The following is a 15,704-nucleotide window of genomic DNA, read 5'->3' on the forward strand; positions in this document are numbered from 1 at the left end:
TTATTACCCATAACATGTAAACAAGCTACGAGATAAAACATAAATAAATGGCATACCTTGAAGCCACAAGAAGCTACAATCTCTTGTGTGATCTTCTGGGTACATACTCTGTTCTCCTCATGCTTAACAAGTGTAAGATGGAAAAAGTAGTCAGGCAGACCATACCCATTAAAGCAGACATGTCAAACTCAAGGCCATTTACACAATTATATCTGGCCCTCGATAATATGAATATTATCCAATGTCTATCCTGTTCAATAAATGTTGACTCTGTTTGGCCCTCGATGTAGTCCCAGTTTTTAAACTTTGGCCCTCTCTGTGATTAACTTTGACACCCCTGCACTAAAGTTACCTTAGGGTAAAGTGTTGGTAAGCACAGAGTCTTCTGAATTGTTACAATATGGATACTAAACTGCTGCTTTTGAACCAGGCTCAGAGCAGGATGAAAGAAAAAAACATAAGACTGGATGCATAATTCTATTTGGTTTGTATTTGTTTTATTGTATTGGGCAAACAACTGTACAAAATCAAAGGCTGTGTCTAACCTGTGATAATTCAGACAAATCTAACATCTGGACTGAAGTTTCTTACAGAAGCTGTACCAACTGTTTTCACTAACCGTCTCATTAAAAGTAGTATAAAAGACAACTATGTGCAACTACAATACATTGATAACGAGCTAGACGTGTACTGAAACATGTTTATAAAGACAAATGCTGAGTGTTTGCTGCAGAAGGAATGTCCTGAGTTGAGATGAGAGGGTCTGCATGGTGAATGTGCACATCCAGGGAGAAGGATGACCAGAGAAGAGCAGCGTCTCTACAGGATCGGTGAGGGAAAAGAGGGATTTTAATTCAGATCAAACACTACTAAGCTGCTTGGAGCATCTAAGTTACACAGGCACATTTAGACACTAATTCCTCCTGACTCAGTATTAATTTACCTTCTCAGTTAATCAACGTCTACAATCTGACTTTCTGGCAGAAACCCTGAAGGCAAACTTCTCCCAAGAGTGTTTATGAAGCACACAGTGCATAACAAGGCTAATGTATAATAATAATAATAATAATAAGCTAAATATGCGAGTCTTTTCGTCCTGGGCAATACGGGAAAATAACTAGATATGGCTGTCAATATATTGTCTGTACATTTACCTAATCACAGTCTTCCACATGTGTTAGCGCCACTGACAGATGTGCATTTAAAGGGGAAAACCGACGACACCCACCTACAGCAGCAGGATCTGTGCACGGCCATGACCGGATGTAGTTGTTAAAAGTTGAGACGAGCGGCCGCGGCCAGCCAATCAGACGTAAGTTGAGTCGGGCGCTTAGACCCGCCCCCCAGGCAGCCTGACATGTATAATTGAAAAATGTGATAATTTAATAATTTCAAAATGTATATTTTTCTATTTACATTTTACTATACTACATCCCAAAAATAGAACAAAAGTTAAACAACTCCCAATTCTTAACTATCCATTGATGTCACAACCGAAAAATATAAATTTTGAAATGATTCAATTATCACATTTCTTTTTAATGGAAATTTTAACTGATACAGACCGCTTTTAAAGTTTTTAGTGTTAGGCATACTTATTTGAAATACAAATCCTACATTAAATATATAGTTTACCAGACTGGAGCTCTGCATGGGTCAAAATAAGGACACTTGAATTTTCAACCCATCGTTAAACCTGCCAATGCAAAATTTGAAATAATGTTTATAGCATTGTTGGAATACGTATGTCTGTTGGACGCTTTTGGACAATTAACAGTGGAATGCTACATGAAAAAACTAAATTTAAAACTAAAATAAAAAAGGAATCTATCAAAAAACATTTGGATGATTTTGTTTGGTTAGGTGTTTCATTTTCAACAGGTAGTTAAAGTTAAATACCCAAAATAAATTAACAGTTATTTAAAACAAATATATATGTAAAAAAAAACATGTTCTTCTTCTTTCTTCCGGGTCTTTGCTTGCTCGTCAGCCAAACGTTTCCGGTGCTTAGTCAGTGTACATTTCCGGTGAGAGTCTCTACACGCAGACATGCCAGTAAGTACCACTACGACTTTTATAATAGCCATACATCGTTAAAAAGCCTTTTGACGAGGGTAATTTCGTACACTATAAAACTGTGTGTTGTTTCTGTTGGAATCAACGTTTTTATTGTTGTAGTGGAAACGTAAAGATGTGAAAAAGCACACAATATGGCGAAACACGTGCAACAAAGCAGCCCACGCGGCTCCCTTCATGGCCATCAGTCGAATCTTGATATTTTTTGGAGGGTTTAAACTTCAAATTTTGCAGATATTTTAACTAATCTTCTTAATTGACTCATTTTAATTGCTTTAAAAATATTTAATACATTTTCGTTCGCACTTTTACTTTAATGTTTCTTCGTATTTCCTGTCATATAAATGCTGTCAAGCGATCGCGATCTTTGCATCCTGTAATCATAATGTAAAGTTAGTAGCCTAATTAAAACCGGAACTGAATTGTATCCTTTTATTACACTAATGTCGTATTATAAACTGTTATTTTTGTTTCCTTCCAGCTTGCAAAGGATCTGTTGCACCCGAGCTCTGAGGAGGAAAAGAGGTGTCACAAGAAAAAACGTCTCGTTCAGAGTCCTAATTCCTATTTTATGGATGTCAAATGTCCAGGTCAGTTTGTTAACGTGGCAACCTGGTCAAACTCTCATAGATAATTTAGATAAGAGGGAAATTAATGTGCAAAGTACACAAGTAGGTTTTCACATATGAAATGTTGGTGCAGAGCATAATCATAGTAACGTTACGAGAAAATTAAGTTCAAAATGAATTGTAGAAACCTACATATAGAATAAAAGAAAGTTACAATTAAATATGAATTTTTAAAATGAAAGCGCTGTGCCTGTTTTTAGTATGTGGAAAGGTTCACAATATGAATTATACAAGTAATATTATGTGCCTTACTTCACAATAATTTGGGCACAATAATAAAAATCGACGAGTCGCAACCTGTTATTTGAGTACATTTTGCTGCTACATAAACTTAAATATTTAAATGCAGGACTTTTAATTTAATTGCTTATTATTCAGTTGTGTTTTTATACATTTTATTTATGTAATGGATTGCAGGACGTCTCCCACATTAGACTTATATTATAAATATTTGCCTTTATGTGTTGCCCTTTCATTGTTCCCTTAGTGATTGGGGTGTCAAATAAGGCATACAATGACACTTGTGATTGTTTGTTAAATGAGTTTCATGTAATTCCTTTACAAAACCGCTGCAAGGACATATCAGTAACCAAGAGTACATTTGATTATGTAGCAATGGTTGTTCTAATAGCTCTCCCATCCAATGATTTGTATGCGTGTGTTGTTTGTAGGTTGCTACAAGATCACCACAGTGTTCAGCCACGCTCAGACTGTAGTGCTGTGTGTCGGCTGTGCCACAGTCCTCTGCCAGCCTACAGGAGGGAAAGCTCGCCTTACAGAAGGTAACCAGTAGTGAAGTCCACCTGATCATGCCAAATGTAAATGTACGTCCACATAAAAAGACAAAAAAATGCACACAGATACAAGCCATAGAAGTTACTTACAGCAGCATTTTCTATTGTCTATTTGTATGTAAACGTCATAATGTTCTAATAATATATCGTGCAGTAATTGTAATTGCGTGTCTGTAAAACTTGAATTGAATACCACACTGGTGCACCACATGTCCATAAACTATATAATTATTGGCAGGCCTAAAACGTAGACCCGTACCCATGTCTTTAATACACAACCTGCTGAATCTGACTGGTCTTGCCAAGTTTGAGACCCTTATTCCATCCATCATTGACAATGAGCCTTACAGGCTAATGCGTCATATCAGCTTGTAACGCATGACATGCATTAACAAGGGTGGATTACCCGGCAGCAACCTGCTCTAGAGGGCATCATAAAAACCCCAATTTCACTACGTATTGATTGTTTTTTGTAATAAAATGAATTGCGAATGTTTGAATTTTCAACTTTAAACCTGGACTCAGCCCAGAGATTTATTTTGTTGGGCCCTTTAGGATACGGTCAGGTAGCAGAACTTCACTGTACACGCAACTTTATATTCAATACACCGCTGACCGACTGACTCCCACATATTTGCCTTTGTGTTGCCCTTTCATTGTGTTCTTCATGAAAAGGGTGTCTACTAAGGCATACAGTGACTCTTGTGGTTGTGGCAGAAATGCATCATCATTGATCTATTTCTACACAGTCGACTGCACGCACAAATGCATCACGTTTGTTTAGACTTATTTCAGCAAGTACAACAGGATATAGTTTAGAATTATAGCTTATCCTGTTACTTCTGATAGAAGCTGGATCAGAATTGCTTCACAAGTCGTACTGTGCGCAGGATGTTAGTGAAGTGGTTGATCTTAATGTCAAGGTTTTGTTTTTACTGACGCTCTCACCGTCCCACCCACTGTATCTGGTGCTCTGCTGCCGTGGTAACCACACGCTTATCAGTGCGCTCTGCTACTTTGAGTTACTATGGGTGCAACCCTTGGCACTAAAACCACGTGTTTGGAGGTGATTCAGTCTTTGAAAAGGCAGACTGCAACCTGAGTTTTAGTGTTATCTTTTATATCCTCGTCAGTTTATACACACCATTTATACTGCCTTGTTCCTTTAATCCGCGCTAAAGATTGTTGATGCACCGTGTCATCCCTAATTTCTTTCTGTAAATGTGACGGGGACACATGCACGCAGTTTATTTGTAAACCTAGCTTAAAGCCCTGCTACAAATGCAGCCTTTGTGAAGGTTAGTCATTAAACTAAAAGAACTGAGCATGAAAGTTCACTCTCCACCTCTGATTTACACCCCAACAAGGTCCTCTTATTAGCACTTTACGGCGCTATCAGTTGCATGAAAGTGATTATCTTTTGGACCGCTTGTTGCAATAAACCAAGACATTTAAAAGATGTCTCCTCGGGCTTTGGGAAATTGTGATGGATATTTTCCAACCTTTTCAGGCCAAACAATTAATTACTAATCGAGAACATACAAGACAAATCATTAATGCAAATAATTGTTAGTTGTGTTGTTATACTAAGAGGCATTTCTAATATGTAGTCTATCCTCATTGATATAAAAAGGCGAGAAAAATATAACAATAAAATGAACGCATCCATCGACTCAAAACTAAACACAACATATACAAACTTTTTTGTTAATGTCGGTCTCCATCTCTCCTCAGGATGCTCATTCAGGAGGAAACAGCACTAGTTTGACCGGAGGTGGTTGGACACAGTTTAGGAGGAGAATGAACAGCACTTGATGGACATCAAGTAACACTGCCATGGAGCTGATTCAGCAGTGAGGAGATGGAGAGCGGGGAAACAAATCATGTAATCTTAGAAGTCTCTACGGACTGCACAGTGATTTGCCATCGTCGAGACCCGACCAACACCACCTATCATTAATTCCTCTCTTAATAAACCTAGGTTGTTTTTTGGTAAAAATAATCTTGCATGTTTGTCATCTAGTTTGTTCTTTTTGCCTGAAGGTTCTTAGATGTCATTAGTCTGGTAAAAGACTTGTCAGCTCAGGACCACCTAAAAATGTGCTGCTAAAGTTCAGGGCATTTGAGGACTCTGGCATTGGTTTCCTCCAAGTGTACAGATGTGTGGCCTCAACAGTTTTCAGGGGCAAGTGATTTGCATTTGTTTGCATTACACCCTCAATGTTTAAGCACAGACATTTACAGGAAGTTGAGGGTGTACAATGAGCCTTACAGATATCGTTAACCAGTTGCTCAGCATATAGATTTATGCAAACTTCTTTTTAAAACCGCAGAACAGTTTTATGGAGACAAACTGCGGCTGAAATTTGCAAATTACATTCAAGAAACTGGCCTTAACTACAGTTTTACTATGTTAAAGCTGCATGATTGAATGTTGATTGATGTGTTAGAGCTGCTACTAAATGCATATATGCTAAGTTAAAGCTACAGTGAAGTCAACATTTTATTTATAACGGTAGACAATGTTGTCATCACTGCCTGGTCCAGGGCCCACTCGCTCTGAACGAGGGTCGATTCAGGGAAAGTCATCGCTGGCTCTGCTTCTGTTTCCTGATGCTTACAGAGCACAGCAACACTAAATGTCCTCATTATGAATGATTGTGGTGGTGAATTCACATGTTATTGCAAGCTTCCTGTGAAGATGATAATCGGGGATGAATTCACACTTAGCTTGGTTGGAGATAAACTGCCTAAAATCATTTGTGTCCTGCAGCTTTAGTTGAGGCGTATGGGTCAGTGACTGCATTGTGTTGTGTACTGAATAAAGAAATTAATTAAATTAGCAGAGAGAGTAAATAAGAACTTTCTTGTTGCTATGGTGACATTCTTTTCTTATGTCCTGCTTGTACATTGGACACAACTTACAAATAAAATGATTAATACGATTCTGATGTGCCTCCTGGTTATTGAAGGACTAATACAGGATAAACTACTTCCTCCACTTTTTAAATAATTTAAAAGTTCTCATACTTTCAATAAAAGTGTTCGACTGGATTATTGGTCATAATTATATAAAGACGTATTGTTATCACGGCATAGCTTTCAAAAAGAACAAGCATTCAAATTTGTTTTCTTTATAATAATAAAAATGTCTTAATTATTAAAAATCGCTACTGCTATCTGCAGGAGCTGGAAACCCATTCTCATAATGGGCCAATGAAGAGTTTTGCAGAAATTAGAATACCTTCATCTTTTATTTGTTAAAACATCCATCCAGTTTTGCAGCTTTTCTGGATCCAGGTAGCAGTTGCACCAATTAAATTAATTGTATCAAAAGGAATGATTGATATACTGCTGGGAAGATGTAGATGCACAGATTTCATATTAAGTCATTGCTTTTGCATTTAGGGATTTATTAGGTACTTTAAATCTAATGCTCATTTAAGAAAAGCTGAGTATGCTTGTGTGTGACACACCTTGAGGGATGAGAGCAAGGCCTCAGCATCCATCACAGTAAACTCAGCCAGTTAGGGAGCAGTGGAACGCTGGCAGGTAGGTCAGCGTCTCTGGGACACCTGGAGCAGATGTGACAGCGAGGGGACTGACCCCACAAAGAGGCTCAGAGAGAAATGAGAGGCCCAGTGAAGAGCAGCTGGAAGACAGCCCTCCTGAGACTGAACATACGCTCGACATCTGTACACATCTGCAGAGAGTGTACACTTTGTCAGTACAGTGAAACTCTACATAGCCATTGGATTATAAAGGGCTATGGGTTATGTGTGTTACTGGTGTTGTGATCATAATGTGGTGACACTTTCAGCACTGGCTGTTGAATGTTAAGTTGCAGGTAGGGGGTGCCACAGTGCAACGTCTCAGGCTGCAGCCTGCTTCTCCCTGCAGCTTTCCTCTCTGCTCAGGTACATGAAGCTGATAGACACACACAGACAAAACATGCATATGGGTGAGATTGCTGGTTGAGGTTGGTTTATCCTGGTCTTCGCTCTCAACTCTATGCATTTGTGCTTTAATCCATACATCAAATTAATAAACCCAGCTTCTCTCAGGACTTGCTGCTCTTCCTCTAACCCAGGGGTGTCAAACTCATTTTAGTTCAGGGGTCACATGCAGCCCAATTTGATCTCAAGTCGGCCGGACCAGTAAAATCATATAATAATCTGTAAATAACGACAACTCCAAATATTTCCATTCTGAAAGTTTTCACATTTAATGAACTAATCTTTTTACAAAACATTATGAACAACCTGACATTTCTTAAGAAAGATAAGTGCAATTTCAACAATGTTATGCCTCAGTTTATCATTTACACATGTGCATTACAACTTACAGATCGCAGTGTATCTACAAAGTCACAAAACATTTAGTCACAGGTATCTGGAACTGAAGAATATATCATTTTACTTTATGATCAAAACAATTAATTTTTACACTTTGCAAAGTCATCCCGTGGACCGGATTGGACCCTCTGGAGGGCCGGTTTTGGCCTGCGGGCCGTATGTTTGACACCCCTGCTCTAACCTGTAGTAAACCATCACTGTCCCAAGATGCTCAATGACTGCCCTGACACACCTGATTCAACACTTGCCTGCTCTGAGCGACAGTTTGGTTTGTGTGGTGTGAAACACAGTGCATTTCCCTGGATACAGAAAGACAGAGATAGCAGGAAGGGAGTGTGGTCACTGAGAGAGGTGTTAGTGGATTCCTCTGGCACTGCTAAAGCTCTTTGTCCTGCAGACAAAGTCTAGGGACCAAAAGTGGATGTCAAAATCTGAAATCATTCGTGCCAGATCTCTGAATTGGACGCAGAGAGGAGGATGGGACGGCAGGATCGATAAAGGGAATACAAATCATTCTGAGACATGGCCAGATGAGATTTTACAGTATTGATCTGAAGGGTTTGCATTCTCATCCCAGCTTTAAATTTGGCGAAGTGAAACATTGTAGATTGAAAAAGTAATATGAAATAGGATTGGGGACGGAAAGAAAAAGAAACGGTGTTAAGATTACAAACAAGAGTGTACAGGAGAGGGAGTGGGTGTGAAGAAGTGTGTGAGTGTGAAACTATTGTACAAGGCTGTCACAAAGGCGAGCACAATATGACGCAGGGAAGGCTGACTTGTCCCTCCAACACTGTACAGGGATTTAAACCCACAAGACACACAACACACGCACACACACGCACGCACACGCACACACACACACGCACACACACACACACACACACACACACACACACACACACACACACACACACACACACACACACACACACAGACAGCATTTTGTTTGTTTGAGTTTCTCCTTTGCCAAGGACAGAGTCATTACACATCATTAGCATCCAGCGCACAATTAACTGACCTGAACACTGATGAGCTGACTGGCTGACCCCATGTGTCTCCATGGTAACAACCTCCAGCACAGCAGAGCCGGTGTCCAGGCCAGAGTTGTCGGAGCCCCCCGGGGGTCCACACAGACAAGCCGTGTCCTGTCACACACTGACACGAAGCGCAGTGCAGATGACATCCTGGTACACATGACGACAACACAAAGGGGTTTTGACAGACAGACTCTTGGTTTCTGGGTAAAAATCTATTTTACATGGCTAGAACTTTATATAATCTTTTAGGAAAACCTTTTTTTGTCTGTTTAAAGCCCCTCCACAGGTACAGGTAGGGAGTGTAAGAGACACCTCAGCAGATGCTTATTGATATACAACTTTAAACTCGGTACTCTGATTCTAAGACAGTCCTACACCTCACTACAACAGTATGCCACACACACACACACACACACACACACACACACACACACACACACACACACACACACACACACACACACACACACACACACACACACTGGGAGGTAAACAAAAATGGTACTCAAGTAAAAGTGTTGGTTCTTTAGAATTATATTGACTCAAGAAGAAGTAAAAGTATTGATACAAATAAATACTTGAGTAAGACTAAAAAAGTATCTCATAGAAAAGTAGTGAGTAACTTTATTAGATGCAATTTATTACATCAATGTATTAAGTCCTCGACAGTTATTAACAAATGTGAAGTGCACGTTAATTGTCATTAATGCCAAAACCAGAACCAGACAAATGATGAAATATGTGCTGAAAACAAAGAAAAAGAAAGACTTTGTGTCACATATTGCATTGTGTGTGACTGTGTGTGTGGACCATCCTATCTCTCACCATCTCAGATAAATATTCAAATTATTCATTGTTAATGTATCGATAAAAGTAGCAGAAAGTGTGTGGTCCAATGTAACGCAGCAGAAGTACATATATTGTATTGCAAATGTAATTAGTAAGTAAAAAGTAGGCTACATGTAACGTTTTGTAAACACGTTACTCCCATACAAATACACACCCACACACAGACCATGTGCACGTGGAATGTATTGGTGTTCAATTTGAAGATTTAAAACAATTATTAATGCCAACATGCAACGGTAACTGGATTGGATTAAAACATAATTTGCATCAAACTCAATGACTATGATGAGTGGTTGATCTGTATCTTAAAGCAGGCAGGCAAATTAGATTACCTCCCCATTCTCCCCACTCCCCGATTATCCTCAACTGTCTTTGCTAAATGACAAGATCCTTTTTTTATCGGAAACTGCGGCGAACAGTGCTGCATGGAAACACATTGTTGTGAAAGACAAGAGAGCAACAAAAAAAAGATATTTGGTTGGACAGGTTTGACGTCTTTCATAGTCCAGGTAACAGGAGATAAATGTGATGAAATATGAGTGTAAGCGTGTGTCCCTCGTGGGTTACATCAGGGTGGTTGTTAAGGTTTCAGGTGGCTCTGCTTTGCTGCTTATCTCTCATCATCTCAGAGGCAGTACTGGCCCCTGCGCTCTATAGAGTTGATACATTAGTAAACATATGCTTAAAGACACACACATACTGCATGTACATACACACATATGCACACAAAATTGCATGCACGTACACAGAAACAGACAGGAACACACACCCACACACACACACACACACACACACACACACACACACACACACACACACACACACACACACACCTTGAGGGTCACTGTGATGGATGCTACCCCTGAATGGCCGCGGGTATTAAAAGCCTGGCGATCAGTCATGTCAGTTTGTCACCGCTTGAAATTAATCATTCCTGTGACTGTGATCATTTCCTGCATTAATTATTCTTACCCTGTAGCTTAAATAGTCTGTGTGCCGCGAGTGTGTCTGCCAGCAACCAAGTGTTAAAAGAACATTTAGGGAGATGAAGAGGAGTTTGAGGAGTCACCGAGAAGGAGGGGAGGATGTCAAGCTGCACCCTCTTCTGGTCAAACCCTGATACCTGCAGCTCCACACCCTCTCTACATGACACTGAGGAGAAGAGAGAGGAGAAGGCTGCAGGAGGTTGAGGATGGACAAAGGAATAAATCATTTCTAGTGCGATCTTTTGGTGTTAAAATAACCAAAATATGTGTTCAGATCATTTAGCAAAGTAGTGAATAGTGTGATAGAGGGAAATAAGTTGCAAGGAGAAAAACAGAGTGGCAGAGAGATGTAAACACAGGCTGTTCCTACTTACTGAGAATGTTTGAGCACACTTCATTGTGTTGGCTAATTGCAGCCTAGCTCCTAATGGATGAGACAGATAATGCGTTAGGGCTGTTGTCAATTGTTTGCGTGGGAGAGCTGCTCAGAAAATGTAAACATACATATAATCACTAGCCAGATGCCACTCATTTGTTTTGGTTAGCCAAGTTGTCAGTGTGTGTACACAGGTGGCAAATTGATTATTTCCCCTGTCAGAAAAGTTCTACAGTCAGAAAAGTTAATTTGATGAATTATCTCATACATATTTCAACTGGTAGTTTACACAAAAACAGAAAAGATATTTTGTATTTGAGCAATAATTTATAGAGGATGTGTTCTATGTGTCGAAAAGGAAAATTATGAATTTGAATTCTGCTGTATGTTATGCAGAGCTGATACAAAAGCTCCATTTAGCTCCTTTCATTTATCCATCCATCCACCCATCCATTCATTTATCCATCCATCCATCCATCCATCCATCCATCCCATCCATTCATTTATCCATCCATCCATCCATCCATCCATCCATTCATTAATTTATCCATCCATCCATCCATCCATTCATTAATTTATCCATCCATCCATCATCCATCCATCCATCCATCCATCCATCCATTCATTCATTCTATTTCTCCATTACCTATTCATTCCTACTCCGTGTCATAGCGATCTTGGATATATCCGTGAATGCATTTGGTGGAAGACAGGGAACACACAAACACACTGACAATAACAGGCAATTTACAGTCTCCCGTCCACCTGACCTACATTCCTCTGGAAAGTGGGAGAGCACCGCAGCAGCACAAAGAGACAGACAGAATGCAGAAAAAACAAACACTATTGTCTATATCTACACACATTTGTGTTACATAATCAGGCACCAGACATATTTTCAAATAAGAGACATCATGCAATGACTGTATCTGAATATACTGTATGCATTCATCCTGAAAAACCAATGTAATCCCTGTACAATTGTTGATGAATATACAGTACAGTACAGTAAAGCAATACAAAGTTACTTTTTCTTTCACATTGCATCATGTGTCACAACATCCATTTGACTTGAATGTCCAATTTGTAAAAACGCTCGAGCCTATTCTTGTTAGAATCACCAAATCAACAGCTTTCTCTGAGCTCATTAACAATAAAGATTCAGTGTGAAGGACACACTGATTGCTAATCAACAGTTTCACAAATGCATGAATGTGTGTTTTCGTGACTCCCCTTGCTCGGCATCCTTTCTCATGCGTGTAAGGAAACTCCCCCCTGATACAGACACATACAGGTCGCTATGGAAACCGGCATGATTTTCAGTAACTGGGCAGGGATGGAAGGAGGTAGGGAGAGGGGGGGGGGGGCCGGTAAAAGCATAGAGTTCAAATGAATAAAAAATTGTGTGCGTGCGCGTGAGTCTCAGCGTCTGTCTATGAGTGCACGAAGCAGAGGAAGGTATAGCTCTGGCAGCAGGGAGGCAAGATAGAAAAGATCAAATCAAACTGAAAGAAGAAACTTGCTGTGCTTGTGGGATACTGGGACTGAGGGGAGGGTTTGGATTGGATGGAGGAAGAAGAAGAAGAAGAAGAAGAAGAAGAAGAAGAAGAAGAAGAAGAAGAAGAAGAAGAAGAAGAAGAAGAGAGGGAGATACAGCTCACTTTCAGCCTCTTCTCCTCCTTTGATGGATGGTGGTTAGGGGACCTGAAGATTTAATACTGACAAACACCAGGCAGCCACTGAACAGACAATAACAATGCACTCAGAGTTCATTGTTATTGAGATAACTATAGAGTAGGGCTAAGAACATATCTCTTATGACTTGAACCACATATAAGAGTCCCACCCGGATGCTGAGAGATAAGTAGCACTGCTGGCATGCCTCTGACCGTTAGACTCTAATTGGTTGACTGTCTCCACCTTTAGCACATGCACATCTTCCTCCAAGGGGCCAGAGGCCACAACTTGGGACCTGCTACATCTGCAATGAGGCGTGACCCCCTGACAGAGGGCCACGCCTCAGACAAAGAAAGACAGAAAAAATAAAGTGAATTGGCAATTTAACGTATGAGTAGCACTGGGCTGTGAGTATAGTATGCAGAAGTGTTACAGGTAGCGTTACAAGTTATGTCAGTGCAAGTGCCAACAGTAGAAGTCCTGTCAGGGGAGGAAGGAGAGCACAACTCCCCTGTGTTTCATTAAAGAAAACCTCGTCTCTCCCTTCATTCTGATTCAACTGAACAGCCTGAAAAATAGATCAATTAACAACCTCTGTTCTCTTACTCCTTCTCTCCCTCTCTCTCTCTCTCTCTCTCTCTCTCTCTCTCTCTCTCTCTCTCTCTCTCTCTCTCTCTCTCTCTCTCTCTCTCTCTCTCTCTCTCTCTCTCTCTCTCTTTCTCCCTGTGCACAGCCTGAGGGGAGTGTGGGCGGGCAGTGTTGCCATGGAGCTAATATTGTACCGGTCCGTTTCTGTGGTGATGGTGACAGAGGTATGTCCTGGACTCACTGCTTCTACCTGCACAGCAACCTGAACCATGATCAACAAGGTTTACAAACACTTACACATGTGCATTTGGTATCAAATGAAAACAAAATAAATTATTTCATGCATTATGGGAAAAAACTTGCAATGAATTTACTCGTACGCCAGCCATCTCCCTGGAGACGATATTAGTAGCACTCAACCAACTGTTCATTCTTGGAAAATCCCCTTTCATTAAACTGCCTGGCTGGAAATATTCTACTTTATTGTATTATTCCTGTTTGGGTGCTGGCCAACTCTCTTAGATCCTGCCGTAAAAATTATATAAAACATTTATCGATTTCAAAAACATTACAGGACTGCAGTACAGTGAGGGTGTGTTAGATTTTAATGCCCAGGAAGCTGACTGCCCAATAAACTAAAGCTTGAATGAATTAGGTAGACATTTAAGAGCCAGTCTGATCTGTTATGCCAACAAAAGGCACACTTTAATATTTATTTTATCCAATATCGCTAATGGAATATCAACATTACCGCCATGATTGTGTATGTGTTAGAGAACCCACTAATCCAGTCAAGTCTCTAATGGACTGAACAGAAAAGACAGAAAGCACATTGCTATAAACTACCTGAGCCATTTATTGTGTCCATCCCGCACAGCGTAAGTGTGTACATTAAATGAAAATGTCTACGTAGGTGTTTATAAAAAGGAAAGGGTTGGCAGTAAGTAAAGGCCGTGACACACATATCCGTATGACAGAAACGTATGCCGGCGCAAACAAATATTTGTCAGAGTCCAAATACGTCCAACTTTTCATCAGATCGGAAAAGTGAACATATACAGATACGCATGTCTAACCTATTGATAGAGCATCACTTACTAATACAAAATGTATCAGACGAATACCCAACGAATGCATAAGATATACAAACATATGGCGTATACAAAATATCGGCAACATGCTGGTGTACGTTGATATAAGGTAAGGCATAAGTAGTATTCGTTAAGAGCTCACTGTGTTACGCTGGGGTGCGTTGTTGAACGCTGATGTTTTGAGCATGTTCAAAATTACCGGACGTACCCGACGTGTGCTTCATAAGATATGCAGACGTTACGTTACGTTAGACATACGTGAATACGGAATACATACGTGAATAATTACCTACGTAAATACAGTACGTAAATACCTACCTGAATACGTTAGAGATACGTTAGATATAGGCTACGTCGGCTGACGGTGAACCCTACAGCCAATTTATTGACAACGACATCATCAGAGAGCATGGAGGATGCTGAGAGGCTGCGACAAGAGTACATTTTAGCCGTTCTCCAGCATCAGCATGACGTGAAGCAGATGGCACTTTTCCAGCTCCGTTGGCCAGACGCTCTGATGTATGTATTCGTCAGCTACAACACCTCTATGGAACAGTTGGACGTATTTGGACTCTGAGAAATTCTGAGCTACTTTTCATATACGCCGGCATGTTTCTGCCATACGGAGCTGTGTGACAGGGCCGTATGTCTGGCGTGTTCGGCGTGTCGTCTGCGTCCTTCGAACGATCACAACTTACCCTTAATTTATATCAACCTATTGCCGATATTTCGTATACGCCGGCATACGTTTCTGCCATACAGATATGTGTGACAGGACCTTTAGGAGCTAAAGTTACTTTACAAATTAAGATTTTACATAGAAAACATGTGATAAACTTACACAATAAGATGCATTGGTACATATTAAACTTCTCAACAGAATATAAAACAGTTCTAATTAGTTAGACCAACTACAATAGTAAATGCATCAGCCATAGTAATCTTTTCCTACAATACATAATAACACACTTTCTGCATCTAGAAAAGCTGGTTGGTCTTTCTGACTGTGTATTAAACTGGTTCAGAACATATATCAAAGGGAGAAAGTATTTTGTCAGGCTTGGAGATCATGTGTCAGAGAAGCATGATGCCCACTTTGGAGTTCCACAAGGGAGCTGCCTCGGTCCATTACTGTTCTCCCTATACATGCAACCACTGGGGGACATCATTAGAGAACACGATGTGTGCTTCCATAGCTACGCGGATGACACACAACTGTACATCTCTGCTGAACCAAATGATG

At 40.2% G+C, this 15,704-nt stretch overlaps 1 protein-coding gene and 1 non-coding gene across 3 annotated transcripts; both read left to right on the plus strand.

Moving 5' to 3' along the window:
* Nucleotides 1-1,984: 1,984 nt before the first annotated feature.
* rps27.2 (ribosomal protein S27, isoform 2) lies at nt 1,985-6,444 on the plus strand. 2 transcript variants are annotated; one of them, XM_029452068.1, is made up of 4 exons: nt 1,985-2,055; nt 2,558-2,666; nt 3,377-3,487; nt 5,234-6,444. In XM_029452068.1, the coding sequence occupies exons 1-4, from the start codon at nt 2,050-2,052 to the stop codon at nt 5,260-5,262; spliced, it is 255 nt and encodes an 84-aa protein (XP_029307928.1). In that variant the 5' UTR covers nt 1,985-2,049; the 3' UTR covers nt 5,263-6,444. The 2 variants fall into 2 exon arrangements, with proteins under 2 accessions (XP_029307928.1, XP_029307929.1); XM_029452069.1 differs by lacking the exon at nt 1,985-2,055 and adding an exon at nt 2,079-2,114.
* LOC115021904 (small nucleolar RNA SNORA13) lies at nt 3,158-3,288 on the plus strand. Its single transcript, XR_003833774.1, has one exon. It is a non-coding gene; the product is annotated as a small nucleolar RNA SNORA13 (small nucleolar RNA).
* Nucleotides 6,445-15,704: the final 9,260 nt, after the last annotated feature.

Source organism: Cottoperca gobio, chromosome 16, assembly GCF_900634415.1.
Source record: "Cottoperca gobio chromosome 16, fCotGob3.1, whole genome shotgun sequence".
Taxonomy (NCBI): Eukaryota; Metazoa; Chordata; class Actinopteri; order Perciformes; family Bovichtidae; genus Cottoperca; species Cottoperca gobio.